Source organism: Oxyura jamaicensis, chromosome 3 (assembly GCF_011077185.1).
Source record: "Oxyura jamaicensis isolate SHBP4307 breed ruddy duck chromosome 3, BPBGC_Ojam_1.0, whole genome shotgun sequence".
Taxonomy (NCBI): Eukaryota; Metazoa; Chordata; class Aves; order Anseriformes; family Anatidae; genus Oxyura; species Oxyura jamaicensis.
In genome coordinates this window covers 72,905,491-72,929,447 of record NC_048895.1, presented here as the reverse complement: position 1 = coordinate 72,929,447, position 23,957 = coordinate 72,905,491, and the positions used below count along the sequence as shown (strand labels likewise).

Sequence of the window (23,957 nt, the reverse complement as noted above, 5' to 3'; positions counted from 1 at the left end):
CTAAAAAAGTTAAAAATGCTTTTCCAAACTAATGAAAAGATTTGATAGCATCTTCTTCAAAACTGACCTAGCTATAAAGTATGATTAGCAATAAACACATTTTTCTCAAAAGCAGTCCATTCAAGTGAGGAGATGGAAATGCATCTGTCTTTCTATCCCAACACCATTTTCAGCACCACAGACTTTGTTTAAAAATCAAGCATGCTTAGTGCTGGCACTGAACGAGTAACAAGTTAAAAAACTGAAGGTATTTTCTTGAATGTTGACTTGTAAATACAATAACCTGACAAAGTTTTTCTCAACCCTCTTCTGTCCTAATCAGTCACCTAGCTTCTTCTCTCTGTTGAAGCATACACCACACCAACTCCCTATAGTGCACCCACGATTACTTATTTTTTCAAGTACGATGGCAACATTAGAACTTTTACAGTCTCTGAAGGATCTCCGTGTCAGGTACTTTTTGCTGGCAAGTAAGGTATTTTTCTCCTTCTACCCTATGGTTAAAAAATCTGCAATTTCTACTCAAAACCTACGTACAAAACTTCAAGTTCCATCCCTACTTTAAAGGTTGAGTGAGTTGATACTTAAACAACGCACACCATAATCCAACTGTCTCCCCTGGAACTTGTGTACAACAGAAGAGAATCCAACTGTTTCTGCCTATTTGGCCAGCAAGGGCCTGTAATAAACAAATGTTTTTACTTTAATCTGTCAGGAATGCAAGTAAGCAGACTTTCATAAAACGCTGAGCTGCACAAAGCTGCATTTTAAAATCTCTGGCAGCATATTAGTACCAGGTAAGAATATTTATATTTAGGGTAGCGCCAATACGCTGTATCATTTGATTTTTACTAAAGCTACTTTAATTTTTCCCTATTATTTTGTGGTCTTCCACTTTCTCAAGGACCTGCTTTAAAAAAATGACCAGAAAACTTGTTTGAATAGTCTCAAAAGGAGATTTTTGACCTATTCCACAAAGATGAAGCCACATTTTGCAATTACAGTGGTGTACTTTAATTGCAGAATATTTGTTTTCTCCAGACCATTAAAAACCATCTTTCATTAATATCAGGAAGACTGAGCCACATTTAACAGCTAGAGCTCACAGCACAACCCTAGAAAATCAGCTGTTTTATATAGTACCATCACTTAGATAATAAGCTCATGGTTGTTTACTGAGGTGGATCTCTGCTTTAACACACCTTAAATAGCATTTATTTTTAAATATCAGCTATGAGTTCTCTTCCACAGTCCTCCTAATGTTCAGTTCCATATTTCTGATCTTGAAATGCTCCCGCACTGTTTGTTCAACTCAGGTTAGAAAAGGCTCTATCACCATGCTATTATCTCCAAGATGGCTCTGCTAAACAAGACCCTACCTGTAAGAAAAGAGTACCTCTACGCCTAATGCAGAAGATAGCATTAAATTACATGGAAATTATATCTGTGTCTGCAAACTTTTGCCACCCTAAAAAGCGGTATATGCAAATGAATCAAGACTGCAATACCACTCCCCCAAGGAAAACGAATTTGCATCACAACAACATGTGTAGTTTCACTCAGGACAATGCAAAGCAATCATCACTGGATGCATCACTTGTGTGACTCAGTGGATACATCACTACAAGACATCTGGCACCAACAGAAAGAAACCCATTTATTTATGGAACTAGGGAAAAATAAGGATAACGATTCTAAATTCCATGCAGTTCTAGTTTAACTCAACAGAACTGACTAACTTTTGAACAGTAAAAAAGTTTCAAAGCCCTATTTGCAAGTTTATACTGATATACAAGTCAGATGGCAAAGGTATGCTTCATGAACAGATGACATTATGTAAAAAGGTTGTTTATCTGTAGGTTCTGTGAATAAATTTGATTTGTATAGACAAAATTCAGCGTGGTCACTTGGTGAAGAACCTGTCACATGCACATTTGCTGTCTCATTTTGAATCTCACAGTAAAATTCTTGGAGGGAAGCTTTGTTTGCTGGCAGCCCACAGAAAAGATCCCCCCAACATTTTCATGTATTGATATACTGAATGGCGAGGATAAATTGATGATCAAATCTTTAAAAGGAGATACTCAGGGAAAAGTATTTCCTGGAACTGAATACCCCAGTCAAGGTAAGTGCCTTCTATATTCAATCAAAAGTGTTACACCAAATGAGACCTTCCATAGAAACAAAACCTACAGATAAAGCACGGTAGCCAGAAAAGTACGAAGAATTGCAACAGGATGTTATCCACTGGTAAAAATATAAGTTCCCTGATTAACAGAATGATCTCTATGTTCCAACAGCACTTCAACAATGCTTAAGCGACTGTGTAATTCTAATACGAACAATAAAACACCAGTGAGAAAACTTACAGTCTTTTGAAGCATTCAAGTAGGGATAGGGAAGAAAAGAGCATGGCTACCTACAACTATGAGTAACTGGGACTTTGAACAATGTAGATGTAGCTCTACAGAATAAACTTAAGAAGGCATTTTCAGCAGTCACTCTTTCCATCTCCAGTAACACTGTCCACAGCATATCTGTGTTGATAAAGTTTGTTGAAGGGGAAAATTAAAACTCTCCAACTGTGCACATGGTATTAACAGAAAGTTTAAATGTCTCTATTCTTCAAGTAGAACAGACATACTTGTTTTCAGGAAAGACACCAAGAAAACAAAAGCAAAATAAATATATGGCAGGGAATATCCAGACATGATGCTTACTGGAATAAGCTTTTTATGCAAGAAATGAAGGCTGGGACTTGACACTGAGCAAACAGAACAGTGACAGATTTTCCATCAAATGATCCTTGCGTATTCTGGAATTTATGTCAGACTGAATGTCCTCAAAGAATTATATATTAAAAAAAGAGTACATAACGGTGTCATTACAGACTTGAGGACTGATTTAAAGACCAGTCTTACTTTCAGCAATTCTTAGTCAATAATTCTTAGTTCAATGCTCAGCTCTGCAACACTAATAAAAAGCTTTCTTTTAACAAACTGTTTTCCATTCTACACCTGCTACCAGCTGTTAGAACCTGAAAAGCCAGACTTGATGATAAGCTTCACAGTGTTTACCATACCTCAGCTCCACCCATCCATTTTGGTTCATCAGGAAATTCAGCACATAGGATATCTTCTGACTGGTTAGTTCCTAATACATGATAATGCAGCTTTTGGTGCAGATTAGTGGAGGTCTCAGTGCCTAGTGAAATGTAGATATTTAAACTAATTAGTTGTCAAATCAACACCCAAGTAAAACCCTCAGAACCTTCAATAACCCTTTATATTTAAAAAAAAGAGAACCATTCAGGAGAAAGAACTAGGAAGAATTCAAGTCTACAAACCATTCCCCTGCAAACAAGCAATGTTAGATACAATAAAATAAGGCATCAAACCACATGGCAGACCTGTTCAGTTACCCTTTTGTTTTATTGCAGATACTTTCTTCAAATGTCAGGATTCATCATTTCAAGCTTCACTTTATAGAAATACTAAACAAGCAAAGAAAAACAGCAGTCTCTGGCACATCATTCAGTGATGTGTTTGCTCCCATCTCACCTTGGGCAATTAAGAGGAGATCTACTACTAATCCTAGAAACTTTCATATTTCCATCTGCTGAAAATAAAAAACATTCTAAAGAGCTGCAGGAAGTGCTATTTATCTCTTCCTTTTAATATTTTTGCAGCATTTTCCAATGCAACACTTCAGCTTCTGAACTACAAACATGCTTAAAAGTAAAGAAAACACATGGTGTGTACTTAACTTGCAAGTTTGGCAAAGTTATAGGCTGCAAATATAAATATGGACAGATTTAGGTACTCTCCCTAAGGTTTAATAAAGAGCATAGATCCAGAAGAAACTTTTCTGTAGTACTGCCTTACAGTAACAGCTTCTGGTAAGTAAGTACTGCCTCACAGTAACAGCTCCTTTCTTGTGCTACTCCTCGAGTTTTGCTAGCTTAAACTGGGCAGTGAAACACAGATTAAATTAACCTGACTGAATAACAAAAACCTTATGCCCCAGTTTGCTCTTCACCAAGTCAACTTCCCAAGTCAGTTCACCTATGCCCATAAAAATCCATAAAAGGCAGTAAACTAAGTAAACTGTCACGAGACATCATCTTCCAGCCAACAACACCCTGTACGAAAGCAAAGAAAAATCATTGCAGAGAAAAAGAAAAGGACCAGCAAACTTTCCAAAGAAAGACAGGGCCTGGCAGACAAGAGTGTCCTTATGAAAGGAAGGGACACTAATTAAATATAGGTTTTGGTCATACAAGACAATCTGATATCTAATTGTATAAAGTAGTATAGCTAACTATTTGTTGCACCAGCTTAATGAAAAGTTCCTTTTGTTTCCTCGTAGCATACAATCGGTACAGCCACACTTACCATCACTTTTCCCATCTTGTTTTGGATAGCAGTTATAGAACATTCCTTTTCCATCATGGGTCCATGCCATGCAACTGAACTTAACTCTCTCCAGCGTATCTGGAAGTTCCTCAGGACCTTCCACCTTCATGAACTTGATAGTAACCCAGTCAGAACCGCTGGAACTCAGGCCATACGCAAAGTATTCACCATCTTCACTGAACGCATATCCTAGGAAATTGGAACCGAACAAGATGCGGTAGGAACCAGTACAACAAATCAGCATTTTCAATACAGTGTTTATTTTGCCAAACAGCTTTTTACTACTTACTATACATTAGTCAAATCCCAACAAAAGGGAAGTAAAACTGTGAAAGCAGGTAAAAGAACTGTGTTTACTCAACACCAAGAGGAGAGGATTTATTTTCTAAAAGACAGTGGAAGTAGCTACATGTTATTATTTGGGATGTGCAGCACTTTTCCTGTCTCTGTGGACTTCTCAAATAATTCATAGATCCATGTTTAGGCACGCACACTCAGGAAATAGATTCAGTAACATCACTTATGTCCAACATCTGATAGACAATTTGAGTAATAGCTCTTCTGCTTCCCTGAGGTTGGGGTAAGGGGTGGAGACTGAAAATGCACACAGGTATAGACCATAAAATGAGATTCTAAGTAACAGCACCAAAGAAGTCAACATGAATTGAAATGCAAACAATACAACCTGATATAAGGCAGCTTCCATTTCAATACTGGAATCACTGAAAACTAAAAACCATGAAAACTGAAGTAACTGGAAAAAATCCCCACCAGTGAGCCAATAGGTTAATTCCTGGTATTCTCAGCTAAGATCTGAAATATATGTAGTTGTCTCTGAAGTGTGAAGAAAAAATGATTCTGAAAAAAAATCAGAAAAGTTTCCATCATAGCTGCCAAAGATCAAATTAACTTCTGCAAATCAACTCAAGTGAAGAGGCTGAATTAATGCACACCTATCAACACCTGAAAGTTAGAGTTGGAAAAAATAACCAAAAAATTGCAGAAATTTTAGGTTTGAGAGATGCCACTGTTCTACCCTAGTATGTTCTCCCCCCTGCAAGAACATAAGAATGGCTGTTCTGATTCAGAACAAGATTCTGTCTAGATGTCTTTAAAAGTAACCACGAGGAGGTGCCTGCAAGAGCAAGAAGGCAAGCACATATTTCCCCTAAGTGTTCTTTCAGCCTCTGACCATTTTTAACTTAGAAGACTTCTTTCCCATAAAGTAGGCTGTTAATTATCATCAGTGGTTCCCCTCCTCCTTGACCTTCTCCAGCTTCCCTTTAAACTCACAGTAAGCTGTCATCAACAACATCCAACGTTGCTGTCTAAATCTACTACTTCCAGCATGAACCACCCCCTTCTTGAGTCAGTCAGTCTTGACTCCCACTGCCTTCATTTCATATCCCCTCATTCTTGTAATAGAAAAAATGAGGGATAACAACTTCCTTTTCATCTTCTCCATGCTTGTGTTGTACAGAATTTGGTAGACTGCTACCATACCCTACTAAATTCTCTCCTCCCTCAAACTGATCTGTCTGGGCACATTCAACTGTTCCTGATGATTGCTCCAGACCTTTGATTGTTCCTATTGCCCTCCTCTGATCTAGAGGTCAGAGCCCCTTTTGAGCTGAGGGGACCAGAATTGTATTTAAGTGCTACTGTATAGCCCCTGGGTTACTAATATTATGGCATTTTCTGTTTTGTTCTCCATTTCCTTCTTAATCACTTCTGACATTTTCTGTGGTGTTTTTTTTTGGCCACTACGGAGAACCACGGTGACATTTTCATAGAACTATCTATCGATTACAACATAAGAATTCTTCCGAAATAGTCATGGTCAGCTCAGAATCCCATCCATCCTTTCCAAATGAGGTCAGGATTCTTTGTCCCCTGTGCATTACTTAGTTTATCTACGTAGACTTTTAATTGATAATTATTGCTCACTTACTATCACTAAGGTCTTCCTGCAGCTCTTCACAGTCACTCTTCAGCCTTTACCTGGGCAGAGTTATATTAGCAAACTCTGCCAGCTTTCTGTTCACTCTTTTTTCTATATACGTGAACATACCAAACAGTTTAAGTCCTAGCACAGTCCCTGACAGAGCTCCACTGGAGATTTCCACTTTGAGAGCTGGTCAGTTATTCCTGTCCTTGCCTTTAAGTCAATTATTTATCAGTGCCAGGGCTTTCACCTCTTGTTCTGTGGTTGTTTCCTCTAAAAAGCAGTCTCTTTCAAATATACGTCTCTTTCCAAACACATTTAGAAATATAGCACAATTATATGTACATAACCTGTAATATCCACACTTTAAGGCAGGACTTCTCCTTAAGAAAACAATATTGATTCTTTTCAACTGTATCATTCTTAAAGAAGCATCCCCTAATTCTGTCCTCTGCATAATTTTTATTAATTGATCTTGTACAGACTTCAAAGACTTCATAGAAGCAAGGCTCTTGAACTTAAAAAGCCAATCGCAAGTGGGAAAATGGACAGATAACATGAGTTAATACTCTAGTGAATACAAGCCATTGTGTGATTCCCACAGAAATTAATGCTGTGCTCCTTCAAAGCATCTTACATCATCTCGCTGGCTTTAAAATGTTAAGAGAATTAGTCGATACAAATGCATCAACTTTTCTTTCCTAGCTATGGACAGTTCATATTTCAGTGAAATACATTCCAGTTGTGAGAAAAAAAAAACTTTGTTCATTTTTGCAATATTTTGTGAATAAAATATAGACTCAGAAGTGTTCTTCTGAAAGGCTATACAAATCCACATATGGCTACTGTGACTCCTTTCATGCAAACACACCACTCTAGCCATACTTCTACACATGAAGAGCTGCAAACCATTTCCAACTTGTGCTGGAAAGACAAAACCCGGATTCGTTCAGCAGGAACTGCTATTTCACCAACCTCGTAAAGCCACAGTGCCATCATCAGAAAGCTTATTTGGATCAAGAAAAACTTTGGCATCAGCATCCAAGGAGTCTTGTACATATAAAACTCGCTGATTCTGTAGTCCAGTATTGTAAAAGTGAAAATACCTAAAGGAACGAAAGAGGGCAAAATCAGTGAACTCAGATTTTCAATTAGGCTAACAGACAAATTTGTGTGAGACTGTCAAGAAATAAAAGGCAGATAAAATATATAGAAAAACAAGCTTTGCATTAGAGCAAGAACCATGGCTTCCCTTCAGCCATCAGGGAGTCAATCATCCACTGTATGTGCCTTGCTCCTTCCTTGGCACAGAGGCCCAGACACTAATTTCGGTGAAGATCAGAGGAATCTCAGCTCAACAAGATATAAAGATTACACAAAGGAGACTGTAGGATGCACCTAAAATATCTTTTAGCAATAAAAAAATGCATTTACCACAGTGCATTTCAAACAAAGCAAAACATTCTATAAATTCCAAGTAACTGTCTGCTGAAAAGCTCTGGCAGCCTTAGAGTTTCTGTTACAAGTGTTGGCAAAGGTTCCCATCTCCTATGATCTATGCTTTGTCATTCACTTGTCCGCTTTCAAGCTGTACTGGGCAGTAGACAAATGTTCAAATGAAACAGAACTGAAATTGTTTTGTCTCTATTTCCCAAGATCCGTTAACTCTGTGGGCATTTTGAAACAGTTGTAGGAGAGTTGCATAGTTTTCAGTGAGATACTGTTCACATTAGAAGACACTAGAGAAGACAAGAATTAGTAACTGTATTTTATGTAATTCATAGATACTACAGTTTCCTTCCTTCAAATAACTTTTCTGAGTTCTACTACACAAACCTGCAACTTAAACCAAATAGCAGCTTCACCCAGGGGAGCAGGGAAAGCTATGGGGTAACGTTTAAGCCTGAATATAAGTTTACCCTTTCCCTAAGAATGACTTGTACTTGGATACAGGCATGAGACACTGGTAAACCCAGAAGGGGGAACTACACTTGCAAAGGCCTGGCTAACAATCTGCACATTGAACATGTTCAAATACTAAACGTATGTTCAGTGAGCAAGAAAACAGAAATATTCAAAGCAACAGAAGAAAAATATACGTCATCTTCCATTTGACCATGCATTTTCTAGCCAATTTTATCTCTGCAATGCTAAGCAATAAGCTGAGAAGCAAAGGTCAAACAATACGACTGCGACAGCAGGACACTCTTACTTTTGCAGATCCTACAGAACATCTCTTCAGACACTGTCCTTTAGCGACTATTCTTCAGCAGAAAATTGGTGTATATTCAATTTAGGGTTTTAGGAGCAGTTTCAAAAAAGTGCTTTTCACTGGCTGTGTCTAAATAAAAGTCTGACCAGCTGCTCTAAGTAGGACCAACATGTTTTAGAAAATATTGAGAACAACATGCACCTGACAGACTTGTGCTTTTTCTAGGATGAAGTGGCTCTACCTGACAGACCCGGAAAGGAACTCCTCACAGTTTCACTTTTACTTGATCTTCTACAATGAAATTTTGATAAACTCACTACTCCTCTTATAAAAAGATGACAAAAGCACAAGACGATAATATGACTGGGAATTAGAGACAATCAAGCATCTTATGCTCTGCATCATGCAACATACCAATACTGGCTTGAACACATACTTTTCCTAGGTCCCAACAATAAAGGAATAAAGGCAAGCATATTTTCAAATTTATCTTGTAGTTGCTTTTGACTTGCTCCATATTCATCATCATCTACAAAGACATTCCTCACATACCTCTTTCCTTTCTTGAAGTGGCAACTGTACTTAGGATAATCGTAGAGTTCAGTCATTCGTTCTTTGAACAGTCCTCTGACGGGACACTGCTCCAGAAAGGGTACTGTAAGCTTGTTCTGAGCCTCCACAAACGCCTGTAAGAAAAGACCCCCCCCCCCCCCAGAATACATGAGTTCAAGCAGAAATTTACATTTCCCACAGGAAACACTTTTTTTGATGCAATGCATTGCCAACATCTTACCCCCATATAGGGTGTGTAGAGTTACACCTGAACAGCCTCACGTACTTGTCTGCATTATTAAATGCTGCTATGTTCTATGTTGATTTTATATCTCAGATAATCTCTCCATCACACATATTAGGGTAAGCAGTGGTCAGGACAAAGACAAGCTAGATTCCTGCCACTCTCCTTTAAAAGAACAAACAAAAACAAACAAAACCACCAAAGCTTGTTTTATTTCCCCCCCCCACCCCTTTTTTTAAACTCTCCCTGTATTTATCTAAATGGTATAGATAAAGCTAAGTTACAGAAAACACCTAGGAAAAGTCACCTCTTACGTCATCACAAATACATAATACTCCAATACTGTTGAGCAGATCAATAAGAAACTTAGTAACGAACCCTTTTGCCCATATCTATGACTATCATTTCAGGAACTGTGAAGAGCTGGAAAATGATACAAAATGTCATGCGCACCATCTGGTCATCCTATTAACAAAACACTTAGGATTAGTCCGAGCCAGTATTTCTTGGGCCAAAGTACTGTCCTTCACAAGTACGGATGAGGCTGTTTTTCCCACCCCAGCCACAGATCAGTTCTTAGTTACAAAAGACAAGAATATGTAACATCTAAAAAGGTAACTTCAGGGGGTCTGGTTTCTTTGAAACACTACCTGAAAGATGCAAACATGTAACTACAGTGGCCAAAACCACCACCACTTCAGCTGCTTGTTAGAGGCTACCACTCCCATGACAGAGACGGAAAAACTGGTGCTACGTTGGTGTTTCACCATCCCTCCTTACAGCACAGTGCATTAACATCAAATTAATACCTAAGCATCTTCAGGTGACAGGGTGTGAACCACAGCTGTTAAGCAGCAGACACACAGGCTTTTCTGTTAAGATGGAGTAGAAAGGACAGGGCACCGCGCACGTAGCTGTAAGGCTTTGCAGTGATGGCATTTTGCAGCACCACGCAGAAGCTACCCTCTAACTGTCATTGCAATGTAGCAAGTACTCCAGCCTGAAACCTCAAACTCCATCTCTTGCTTACAAGGATTTCTTCCCCAGTTCCTTTGAATGAGGTCATTGCTTCTACCTGTCCCAAATCTGTCATGCAGCAAGCAGATCAGTGCATGGTAATGCCTGAGCTGCATTTCACAGCAGGGTATGAACTACAGGCGCAGGTGGGCTACAAACCACGTTCTACAACCTGCATTTCACGACTCCTCAGAAATGCCAGCTGCTCTACAGAGTACCAGACACACATTCACCAACTGCCGACAATGTTTACCCATTTATCAATTCTTCAGGTAAAAAAGCGGAAAGAATAGAACATAAAATTCTTTCAGTGGCATTTCACAGACATTTCACACAGTGAAAAGTGACTCCACGAAGCAAGGAGAATGACAGACTCCCTTTCTCATTCACCTCACTGCCACAGCAGTACATGGCCAACAGTTGCAATGCATGCCAAGCTTTGTTTTCTGAGACTTGTCAGGCTACAAGGTAAGGGAGAAAGTGCATTAATTATGGTCACTCTCCACTTGAGAGGTATTTGTTCATGTCCAACAAAGCATACAGAAAGTGATAAGCTTTAAATACAAGTGCAGAATTAGTAATGCTCTAAGAACACTTGGCAAAGTGCTGAAATACATTAGTTGAAGAACACGTGGGCTGCTTACATGCAAGTCACCACTCAAGGATGACAAAAAAAAATGACCAGCACAACACTGAAAAGGGAAAGGTACAGAGGGCTAACAGCTAAGACTTCTGGACCTTTGCTCAAGTTAGACTCCATGCATCAGTGAGGACAGAGTCAGGAAATTATCTCCTGAGAAAGAAGAAGGCAAGAGATGAATACATTGCTAAGGAAAAGCTGATTTTTTACGTTTGATCTCCCTTTGAGGGTGGTACTGGCATAGGCCTCTTTAGCATCCAGCACGGCAGCACAGCACATCCCAGTGGTAAGTCAAAACATTGCTCTGCTCAGAACAGGGTGCAGCCTCCACCTCGTACTAACACTGTTTCCCACCTCCACCAGATGACAAAATAACTTAACCAAATCTACCCAGGAATTACATATATCTGAATCTGTTTTCTCTAAATGGAAGCACGTGAATTTGAAAGAGCACAGACATGAAAATCCAGACAGCACATACCACATGACCTACTCTAAGTGCCGTGACATCCTCAGAGTAAACCTGTATTAGTAAAAAGATGTGTAAAACTACCCACTGTACTAGACAGGCAAAAGCACTTTGCAACTGTCTTTAGTGGACAGAAATCAGCACAGATCTTTTGTTTCCTAGATCAATAATGGGACCAAAACAGCAATATTGCTGCAAGGGTATAATGGGACTGCGTGTTACTCACTTCTAACTACAGCCACCCCTTTCACCACATCTGCTTTCATCACTGGTATTCAAGGAGCAGAGAAACTTTTCCTTGCAAGTGTTCATTGCACAAGAACATGCTTGCAAGTCAACTGTTGCACTCAACTGAATTACTAGTAATTTTGCTTTTACAGCAGTTTCACACATTTTTCCCACTTCCACTCAGAATGCACCAAAGATCATGAGACTATAAAAGGGAATATCATTGCTATCTAAAAAATGAGGTAGGAATTACGGGTTTTTGAAAGAGATCCTGTGCAATTTGGGATATGTTCTTACATATTTGATCACGAGGTTGCACTCATATTCAAAAGTCACTATATATTTAAGTACCAACTCAGTATCAACCGTGCTGAGTTAAACAGATGCCACCCATGGTATAGGACTAACAACAGCTGTCCATAAACCTTCATGAACCTCCAGAGAAAAGATTTTACCTGTTGAAATCCACATCTGATAAACTTTGAAAGGACAATTTCTAAAGCATGGCAGTAGGAGCAGAGACATTCTACTTAAGGCTGAAGTGTTTGGCTATCACTTCAGCATGTCAATTGTCATTTTAAAAAACTTTATATTTACATTTTATCTGAACAACAAGTGACATTTTTTTTAACCATGTTTTGTTACAAAGCATCAGCTTTCCACATGCTACCATGCCATTCTCTGAACAAGATAATGATTTCTACCTAAGAAGAAAATTGCCAAGGTTGCTCACAGTACACTTTCCAAGGAGAATTCTTAGGATAGAAATTGTATTTAAAGCTTTACCAGTCTTTGTCATTAACCTGTAAATATTTACAGTTTAATAGTTATTTCCGAAGTCTCCATATGTATCTTCTCACTGCAGTTCTGAATACAAGAGGGCACATACCTCGTATCAAACATTACAAAACTAGGACAAGAGGGAATGGCCTCAAGTTGCGCCAGGGGAGGTTCAGGTTGGAAATTAGGAGACATTTCTTCTCAGAATGAGTGGTTATGCATTGGAACAGGTTGTCCAGGGAGGTGGTGGGGCACTGTCCCTGGGGGTGTTCAAGGAATGGTTGGACCTGGTGCTTAGGGATATGGCTTAGTGGGTGACATTGGTGGTAGCGGGGTGGTTGGACCAGATGATCTTGGAGGTACTTTCCAACCTTAATATAAAAATAAAACTAAGTAGGTTTCTGGTGGCTTGCCCATTAGCATTTACTTTTAGTATTACTTTAGGATTTACTAAATCAAAATTTAAAGTGCAATTGCAAAACTATCAAAAAAGTAAATTTAGTTTTGAGAGTTTCAATTCTAGTCTCAGCCCAAACACACAGCTGTTCATAATAACACAGGTCAACTGTCTGCTACACAATCCCTGCGTTTTCATCCCTTGTCCATACCTTGGGTCTGAAACAAGCTACACATTCCTGTCTACACAGCTGTTTTAGGAAGGTAGGATGTTGTATATGACTAACGTAGAGAAGCAAAAGACTTTCCTGGACCAAAATAGAGCTTATATCCCACAAAGCGTAAAACAAGCCAAGAAGCTGAGTCCAACCAAGCCAAACCCAAGACACCAGCAAAGTGTGGTTTTGCAGTTGTGGCCTGTGTCATCACCAGAAATGTTTTATCAGAGCAGCAAAACACTGCAACTGAGCCAGGGAAGTTTCCTCAGTTTGTCTTAAAGGTCAATGAACAGTAGAGCAGGAACCCACTGTCTGCCCTCTTCTCTCCAAAGTTAGATAGGAATTTCCTCCTCTGATCAGTGCTTCCATTTCTATTTATGTATCCGCAGAAGGGATTTTTAGTTGCTTATAACTTTGCACAAGTACATCCACCATGCACACACAAGAAAAATAGTACTACAACAAGCACACAGATCATGGACATGGAAGTGTGCATTTCTTGAACAACAGCTTCTCACGAGACTGAGGATGTGACTTGATTATTGGCTTCATCAACTCTAGAACTGCTCACCTGACGAGAAGCAGTCCTGGTTACCCACCTGCAGGTTTCAATAATTTCTTTTATAGATGTCTTTTTACAGATTTTCAATAATTTCTTTTAAGTGATGCTTCACTGACACCTGTCAACACAGAAAAAAAGCAAGCCTGCCCTTTTATTTTCTATGACCACACCAATGCCTGACATGACTGCAATGTCCAGAGTTCAAAAGTAGAATTCTAAACATATTTGTCCAGCTATCCAACAGCACACACTAAACTATTTTTTGTGTGAGGAAATACTCCTAACCACCTAACTGAAGTTCACCCTTCACTTTTAGCATAATCCAGAATTCTCCCTGTTATACATACACAAATCAAGCATGTTGTAAACAGGAACTGAATAGGAGTTTTTCACTGCAGATAAGCATGAATGCCACAGGAATTCTTCTAGTTCTGTGTTTAATATGTAGCAGATTAAAAGGTAGCCTATTGGAGGGGGTGGACACCAGACATTTGACTTTTCCCCAAAGAGATGGAAGTGTGGGATACTAAGGAGCACGTAAAGAAAGAGTGGGACTTGGAAGAGGAGTAGGGAAGGACACAGGTCTCAAGATCAGTGACTTGAAGGCTTGAAACGTCTACAGAGTACGCTCCAAATTCTCTCTGAAGCCTGCTCCTATACCAGTGTCTGGTTATTGTTTGATCTGGTGGGTACGGAACAGCTGCTCTTCATGAGTCCTGTAGAATAATCTCAAGAACATGGAGATAAAACTATTCAGAAGGGCTAGCAAGAAAGAGTGGTTGTCAGCAACCTCTGATGCAGAGCACAAGAAAGCAAGCGATGAAGCAGATGAAAGGCTTAGCACTTCAAGACTTTTTTTTTGACCTCTTCTGTGAAAGAAGTAGGAAAGCAAAATTCCCCGTTGCTTGCTAACTCCCGGAACATAGCAAAAAGATGACCTACTCAAATACAAACAGGAATTCTCTCCACTGTTTGCATCATGCTACTGCAGCACTGCAAAATCCTGCCAAGGCATATGTTTTTTGGAATACAGGCAAGTAAGATTTAACAGCATTTCCTTTAACTTTTCTTCCCCAATCTGTTCACAATATGTGGGAAAAGCATTGAACACGGGGACTCAAGAAGTCGTGTATTGTCATTTTCTCAATCCTACCTCTCTTCCACAGGATTCTGAAACCACCTGAATGGGTATTCATATGGTTGCTTTAAGAGAAAGGCAGAACCATAACTCCTGACAAATGCATCCGTCTGAATTTGACATAAAACTATCCTATGTGTACCATTTCTTAAGGATACCAGAATCAAAAGATCAAAATACTCCCAACTTACTACCAATCTAATTCCCCTTGTTAACATCCACAGCTGAGTTTTCCACCAAAATACTAAACCTTTTTAATTCAGGTGAATATTTATAAATCCTGACAGCCTCCTCTTTCCTACTTCTAAATCTGTGTACATTTTATTTTACTCATAACTGTTACAGTAAATTATATTCAGCCATCCTCTAGCTCATCAAAATGTTATCATGTATATCATATATATGAGAGAACCTCAATGGAAAGATACCTTGCAGGATTTCTCTAAACGAAGAACCTGCCCTCTATCTTCTGTCTCAAACAGTCAAGCACACCAGATAGAACCCAGAGCTGCAGCTCTGGAACTACAGCTGGCATAAAGTTATTAGCCATTCTAAAGGGGAATCACACACTTGTCACTGTACCAAGAAAAGTTTTCTTTCTACCCTTTCTTACCTGTTTTATTATGGCAATTTTAGATGTACTTAGGACAGAGATAAAGCACTTTAAAATCAGAGCATTTCTCTTCAAAATGCCAATGTAACCTTGAACATGTGAATTGCCTAAAAAAATGGGTGCAAGTGAAGTAGGGCCTTCATTTTCCAAACTGTGTGACCGACCTAGGTTACACCAAGTGTCTCAGTCTTTTCCCTGGCTTAACACAAAGCTGCAGAATAACAGCACTGCTCTGTTGGCACCTTTAAGTATCAGGTGTACTACATCACACCTACATTCACAATGGGAAATTTTAAAAAACTACGGAACACCCATGTGCTTAGCCTGTAAGAAAGATCTAAGTTGACATGGACGTTCCTGAACAAAGAAAAGTTACCTTTGTCTGCTCGCTGTCGGGATCTTCAAGCCAGCAGTATGGGTCGCTGATTTTATGCCCATGGTAATCCAACACCTGAATTTATAAGAGACAATGCTTTATAAAAAGAGATACGCATACAAGCAAACTCCATTAATCAAGGAACAAACTACACCAAAAGGAAGTATATTCGGAAATTCACATAACCACACAGGGCTAAGAAGAGAAAAGCAGCACCTTGCTGTCAGGTGAGTTCCTAATTTTATCATTTTTGGTGGAAGAACTAAGGTAGCACATTTATCCTCAGAAAAAAAAACAAACACAAAGCACCAGAGAAATGCAGAACACGAACATTAATTCCTTCCACAAGCTAGATGAGAAGAATTATTTTAAAAACAAACAAACAAACACAACCCTTCTTCCAAATCCAGACGCTCAAGTGCAATCACAAAACCTGATTACAGGATACACCCGAACTGTAATTTCTGGTTATGTCTCTGGTTTTTAGGTGATTAACTGCCTCCTCCTGCTAATGTTCCTCACCAATATCCCAGCAAAGTATGCACATCAACATGGAAGTCAAACCACATGTTCTACCACACAGGTTAGGTCTTTTATCTGCTTGCTTTCTCCAGAGTACAAAAAAAAAAAAAAAGGAAAAAAAAAGATACCTGCTGTTAGGAGTTGCACAATTCTTCCTTTCACTCAACTACTAAAGGAAACACTGAAGCTTTTCCACTGCTGGCTCATCTTGGCAAACATTTTGGTTTAAAAGTGAGGCCAGTTTCTGTAAATAATTCCTGCACCGGTGCCTGAGGCACAGCATTTTGTGGAAGCAGAAGAAAAAGCAGCAGAAGACTGGCACAATTTTAGCCAAGACGACAGGGTAACCCCTCGTGCGCACCAAGTCATGGCCGCGACACGCGGAGATGGGTTTATTTCACCCCCGAAAACAGAATCCCCGGCCCTGCCGCAGCCCCGCTCCCCCCGGGGGAGGCCTGGCTTTCTAGGGACACCCGGGCGGTTCGGGAAGCGCTGGGCTCGGCCCTGCCGGCCCGACACGAGCGGCAGGAGGCTGAGGGCTGCCCGGGAGCCCCCCGGCCCTTCCCCTGCCCCCGGCCAAGCGGCCGCCACCCGCGCCCGGGGCGGCTCCCCTCGGCCCAGCCAGGCGCCGGGAGGCCGCGTACTCACGGCGGTCTCGTCGCGGTACACCTCGGGGTACTGGAAGGCCTGCATGGCGACGGGCGGCGGGCAGCGGCGGGGAGACGAGGATGAGGAGGAGGAACCGAGGCGCGGAGGCGGCCGCAGGGCTGAAGCGGAGGCCGGGGAGGCAGCGGCCGGCAGCAGGCGTGCAGCGCGGCCCAGGCGGAGCGCGGCCGCCATAGGACCCGCCCCCCGCCGCCGCCATGGGGCCGGGGCCCGCCCCAGCCGGGGGAGGCCGGCGGCGGACACGGGAGCTCGGCGCCCCCTGCTGGGAGCGGCCCCTCCTGGCGCAGCCCCTGCCCTTCTGTGGGGGCTCCTTCGCCTTCGCCACCCCGCCGGTGGGTTTCGCCTTGCTTAGAGTGAACGCTTTAGGTTAAAAAAATAAAATAAAAATACGTTTTGATGCTTGGTTTTGGGGTTTGTTTTCCTCAGCTCGCGCACCTTGATGCTGTCTGTGGGGAGAGGCTCGGGCTCTGCTCTCTCACACTGCCTGGAAGCTGCCAGAGATGAGGTTTCACTCCAAGAGCAAAGTCCTAGCTGTCCACAGAGTCCCTGTGGGACCCGTGCCTCCAGCACACCAGCCTGGCCAGCTGGCATTTGTCCTGGTCCCTGTGGTGTCCCAGCTCTGGTCCTGTGCAGAGGCAGGCTCTGACCTGCGTGGCTGGCCTGGGTGGAAGTTCACCCAGTGAAGGTGTTGGATGGATGACTTCGGGGCTCCTCAGCCAGGTGTTTATTTTACAACAGGGCTTCTATTATTGTACATCTTATAACCCCTTTTCCTTTGAAGTAAGCGACCCACTGGACTCCCATATCATAAAAATAGTGGAAATGTGCAGGAGACGGGCTCTTGGTTCTTTGTCCAGCAGCATGACGAAGCTGCTTTCCTTCCAAACTGATGTTGCTTCAAAGTTTCCATTCATAGCTCTCACAAAATCACTCTGCTGTTGTGGGGAGGGTTTAACTGAATTTCCCCAAGGTAAACTCGTGTGTACGTGTGGCGCGTGATGCGAAGCTGGAGACAATTATGTTTACACGTAGTGGTGTCTAAAGGCTAGAGCAGCCCAAGGAGTGTTCACAGTCCCATGTAAAGACAGTTTGGAATGACAATGATATAAAATATCCCAGAAATTGAATCAAACATTCATAGTTACTGGCTCAGAAATGTGTCTTGATTGGTTTCTCTTAATGAAAAGAGCTACCATCTCTAATTGGGCATATTTTGGGGGAGGATTTTTTAAGTATGATGAAATAAGGCAATGCAATACTGATCACTGTTACTAATTGACATAACTATGTTCATCAGCTTCATTTACATCCTAAACAACACCCATATGGCTTCTTGTCTCTCATCCCTTCTCTTTTGGTCATTTTTCCTTCTTACCTTGTTGCTCTATTAATCTTCTTCTTGTGTAAGGCTGTAACATAGCTGCCAACTACACCTTTTCTTCTAGCACTTAAAACATGCAGCCAGCAATGTGGTTAATGGCAATGCCTTGATGATCCCAATGCTGCCAAAAGTTTGCTAGTTTTCTGAGTGACTTGCTCAGATAAATACTGAAAGGGAAAGGCTGAGCTTCCCAGGCAGAATATATATGCACATGAATTGTTATATGGAGAATTAGCTCAATACTTCTGTAAAGCTTGCCTGTGTGCTACACAAATATGCTGCATGTGTACTGTAAATCAGAATCACAGAACAGTTTAGGTTGGAAGGGACCTCCAGAGGCCATCTGGCCCTGCTCAAGCAGGGACACCCAGAACTGCTTGCCCAGGACCTCATCCAGATGTTTTTGAAGATCTCCAAGGAGGGAGACTTTACAACCTCACTGGGCAACCTGTTCTGTGCTTGGTCAGCCACACACTAAATAAGTGTTGGTGTTCAGATGGAATCTCTTGTGTTTCAGTTCATGTGCTTTGCCTCTGGTCCTGGCACTGGGCTCAGCTGAAGAGAGCTTGGTTCTGTCCTCTTTGCACCCTCCCTTCAGGCATTTTTATACATTGATACACATTGATGAGATCTCCCTGAGCCTTCTCCAGGCTGGACAGTCCCAGCTCTCTCAGGTTTTCCCCATAGGAGAGGTATTCCAGTCCTTTGATCATGTTTCTGGCCCTCTTGAACTCTCTTCAGGATGTCCAGGTCTCTCTTGCAGTGGGGGCCCAGAACTGGGCACAGTGCTCCAGGTGCAGCCTTATCAATGCTGAGCAGAGCAGAAGGACCATGTCTCTTGACCTGCTGGTGATACTTTGCCTAACGCAGCCTAGGATACCATCAGCATTCCTAGCAGCAAGGGCACACTGCTGGCTCTTGTTCAGCTGGTGTCCACCAGGAGCTGCAGAGCTGCTTTCCAGCTGGCTGGTCCCCAGCATATCGTGGTGCCCAGGGGTGTTCCTCTCCACAGGCAGCACTTCTCCTTGCTGAACTCCATGAGGTTCCTGTCAGCCCATTTCTCCAGCCTGCCAAGGTCCCTCCAGGTGGCTGCATGGCCCTATGGTGAGTCAGCCATTGCCCCGGTTTTGTGTCACCCACAAATTTACTGCGGGTGCACTCTACCTCATCATCCAGATCATTAATGAAGATGTTAAAGAGGACTTGACCCAGTACGGACCTCTGCTTGTTACTGGCCTCCAGCTAGACTTTGCACCATTGACCACTGCCCTCCAGGCCCAGCTGTTCAGCCAAGAGAGTTTTGAGTTGGCTCAAAACCTTTGAATAGTAGAGAATTTTGAGCTGTCTCAACTGCAAAAGGCCTTCGTACATAGCAAAGGCCTAGCATCTGATTCATATTTCCTGATTTCAGTTTTCTTGCAGAAAATGTCTTCTTTTCCACCTTAGAATGTTGTCCAGAATGAATGTATTTCACAGGAAATGTCCAGGATTTCTGGATGTTTATCAGCTTGGTCAGACTTGCAGGTAGCTCTGACTGAGCAGCCATACACCCAAGCAGCCTGGACATTTCCACAGTGTATCTGTAGATCAGCATCATGCAGTAATAGCAGCCCAGCAGACACGTACTGTACTTTTGGACAGATGTACTTTGGGCACATGAAGAAATCTGACCTGCCAGGAGAGGGCAGGCTGACTGCATGCCACCGTGACCCAGAGGAGTGCCCATACTTTTCAGACTTGAGCAACCCTCTCAAACCAGTGCACAGTAATTACTGCATGGGCTGGCAAGCATCCAGTAATCACAGTAATTATCCATTATAATACCTTCCAATTCATCCTGGATACAGAGAAGGCGGGAATGTACAAAGAAACCCAAGTACATGGTTGCCCAAGATAAGATCGTTGGGCCTGTATCTTACAAGCAGTAATTTTCTTTCAAAGGTGAGCACCAGGGACAGGCAGAGAGTGAATTTTTTCTTTAATGTAAATTTCTCTTTTGTTTCTCGGGGTGTGGGGGGTGGGGGAAGAGATTGCATGTGAACAATAGCTAAAGGAGAAAATCTACACTGTCTGAACTTTTCTTATCAGAAAAGCAGTTATTACAGGTTACACAGTGTCTAAAACACTGCCCCAGACATGTTTTTCTTACCAGTGAGCTTGTACTCCCTGTACAAATGAAAGGGAGTGCAGTGTGCACTCTGTTAACAGAGGTACTTATTACAAAAGATGTAGCAATCTTCTCCCTTTTTCCATATGTTTGTTTAACACAGAGTTAAAAGGGATTACTGTTGGGATTGTGTCATAACTCTGAAGCCTAGTTTAATTGTTCAGTGGTGCAGCAGCAGGTAAAAATTTTAGTAAATTTTAGCTTTTCCTGGGCCTAAAAAAAACCAGCAGAGTTCAGATATGATATTTGCTGAGTTTTGAGGATACGCTGCTGAGTAAGCAAAAATTCTCTTCCTGTTCTTAAAAAAAAAAAGTTTGAAAATCTCTCAGTAGTCTTTATCATTTATCATACTCCCATGTTAGCATGAATTTGATCATTTGAGAAACAAACACATTCTCGTCTCTGCTGATATTAATTACACTTCTGCTGATCATCCAGTCATTAGTAAATTTCTTTCACCTTAGTCAGCAGATCCACAATGACTCACTGCAAGTTGTATATTGACTCAGTAGGAAGTGACCTCATTATCCTTGTCAGGGAAGATTTTTTTTTTTTTTTAAAAAAAAAGGGCAACACATTTTCTTTTCACCTTTCCTTTTCATTCTTTTCCCCAACCTCACTGTACCACTAGGACTTGACAATGACTTCAAACTTTTCTGCTATAGCAAAAAGGCAGGCTTGTACCTTTGCTCTTGTTTTCTTAGTTTTTAAGATGTCATTTACTTAATTGTAAGGCACCAGTTCTGCTGTTCAGACATTTATCAACAGGTGTCAGCAGAACCTCAGTCTTTCATTAACAGGAGCCTGCTGAGGTGTACAAATAATTCAAGTTTCAGAGGAATGTGATTCTAAAAGTATCTGCCCTGCTGGTTTTCTATTTTGAAAGCACTGATTCAAGAGACTAAGTCCTGTTGATTTCCAATGAATCATTGATTTCTAAATACTGTTCTCCTACAGTACATGTTACATGTGAAAATTCAGTATCATTTATGGATAACTGAAGGGTTGCTGTTTTTTGTTTGTTTGTGTGTTTGTTTTTTTGAGCATAACACAGAATATGTTTTTACTATTTAAGTTAAATAAACTACTACATGATGGTCAACATTTGAAAGTGCAGTCAAGCAAAGCACTATTTCGTTGTTGTTTACTGCTCTGGACACTAAGGGACAGGATGGGTGCATTAAAGTCAGTGGCATGCTACAGAATCTTTCTCTACTTTACCATGGTGTTCTGGGCTGATATGCTTACACTCTGGTGCTATGAAGTCAGTTAAGTAATGTAGGGATATCCACATGGGGAGTTAGCGTGGAATAGCAATTACAGAGAAGCTATTTCAAAGTATCTCGGACAAATCTATCATGATTATAGTGTGATAAACCATATCTAAACTGGCGTATGAGTATCAACATAAATATCATCTTAGAATAACTACCTTCAAATAAAATACATTTTCTTAAACTGCACGAATCTTTTCAGACAGGTAAGAGTTAAAGTGTTTTAGGCTTACCTTTTCCTTCCACAGTGACCTTCCTTGTGAAGTGAAGAATGAACAAAATTCTAATCCTAAAAGAGGTCAATGACCAAATTTTTCTTAATTGGCCCTTTGTTTTTATTCCCCAATTGTTATCTGATAACAATTAGCCATTAAAAGAAGGATAAGAAGGATTTACCAAACACCAGAGACAACATAGGAAAATATGGGCTCTTGTATCCCTGAGTAGATACTGAATATTCAACTTTTACTGATTTTGGTGTATCTGGGTCTTTTTATAGTTATCAGGGTTTGCTAGGTTAGGTAACTATCTATTTATCCACCAGGTCATGGTGTATTCCTGACACTTAGATTATATATACTTCCTTCAGCATTTCTGGAAGGGCATCCTAATCTTTTACAATTCAGCTGGGACTCCAAGGTTCATATGTTTTGCTGTTCTTCTGAAGAAGGCTTTTTCAGAAAAGTTAGAAGGGTTTGACCTTTTGTTGCTACACACTACTTAACAGACGAGAAAGACTGTAACATAAAGCTCCACACAATCAACAGAAGTTTTTCTACCTATTTTTTTCACCCCCATCAACCTTTCTTCCCTCCCTCCCACCAAACACAATTCTGCAAAATGAACTCTACCTTTATAAGCATCATTTTCTGTCTAATGAAATTATATTCGTTCTTTTGTGTGGGAAGATAGCAAATCCATATTAATAAAAGTTGCTTATTTTTATGTGGGATTTTTTTTAATTTGTCTTTCCGTCTTTTATTTTGGTGTTTTGTACAGTAAAAAAAATTATAAGCTAATTCCCATTTTCAGGTCTTAAAACCAAGTCAGATAACTTCCATATTGTAAGGAAAGACAGTAAAAATAATTGATACATGGCAGTATCTGAATAAAAGAGAGAGAGAGAGAGAGAAAAGTGAATTGAAAGAAGGCTTTTTATTCTTTCCAGTTATGAAAATATGAGAAAGTATCATTTTCTTGCTCTAGATGAATCGTTCTCCCCACTGAAGTCAAAGGAAGTTTTGTCATTAATTTCAAGAGGGTAGGAATGTCACCCCTAATCTTGGCAGCAAGCAAAACAGAAGTCAGCTTCCTGTTAACAGCTTATGACTTGTTGACAGAATTTGAAATACACTAAACATAGGAAAACTGATATATTTTTCTTGGAAGGGAAAAGAGTTTTAGCTCCTTCTAAAAGACTCCACATTTAGAAATATCTTCTTCTGCAGTCATCGTCTATCCATGCTTAATACATTTTTAGTACATGTGTTCAAATACCTTAGAAAAAGAGCTTTCCGTTGTGCCTCAGAAAACATTTGGTTTGGGTTATAATGCTATAGAAACTATAGATCCCTGAAGAAAAAATAAAATTTAGAGCACTAGAAATGTGATTCCAAACAAGACGTGAACATGCCTTTGAGAAGAACCTCTCAATACATGCGAAAAAGAAGGAAATAAGACTGTCTGCAATTTAGCGACCACTGAACTGGAAATGCAAACGACATTGGACAATGTACTAGGTTATCACTTACTGCTGTGCTCTGACCACCCCATATAACAACTGATTTAAAATACTGGAACTACAGTTCAATAATGGAGACAAAAATAAAAAGAAATAATTTTAGTTCCAGAAGTGTCTTTTAAGAAAGGCACTACATTTTGGTAGACACTAAATACTTATATTTGTTAAGGATCCAACTTTATTTTTATTCTTTTTACATTTAGAGGTGATTTTAATATCACCTCTTTTAAGAGAGTATGAATTAAACCTAGTTCTGTATTTGAAGAACACATTCCTAACATTTGTATAGCTGTATGTGAAATCTCTGTATTTCTAGTATTGCAGTGTCTGTGTAATTCAGACACGGACCAGGGCTTCACCGTGCACTGTGTATTTTTTTTTTTTCACAGATTGCTCCTCCC

General features: G+C 40.6%; 1 protein-coding gene across 1 annotated transcript in view; it reads right to left on the bottom strand.

Annotated features, from left to right (window-relative positions):
• The window catches only part of PREP (prolyl endopeptidase), a 104,407-nt gene extending 87,249 nt beyond the window's left edge, over positions 1–17,158 (bottom strand). The window contains exons 1-6 of the mRNA XM_035321267.1: positions 16,976–17,158; positions 15,806–15,880; positions 9,125–9,258; positions 7,336–7,466; positions 4,395–4,604; positions 3,083–3,204 (exon numbers count right to left, since the gene is read on the bottom strand). Coding sequence (XP_035177158.1) covers positions 3,083–3,204; positions 4,395–4,604; positions 7,336–7,466; positions 9,125–9,258; positions 15,806–15,880; positions 16,976–17,020 — 717 coding nt within the window. The 5' untranslated portion in view covers positions 17,021–17,158. The remainder of the gene's footprint in view (positions 1–3,082; positions 3,205–4,394; positions 4,605–7,335; positions 7,467–9,124; positions 9,259–15,805; positions 15,881–16,975) is intronic.
• Between the last annotated feature and the right edge of the window lie 6,799 nt (positions 17,159–23,957).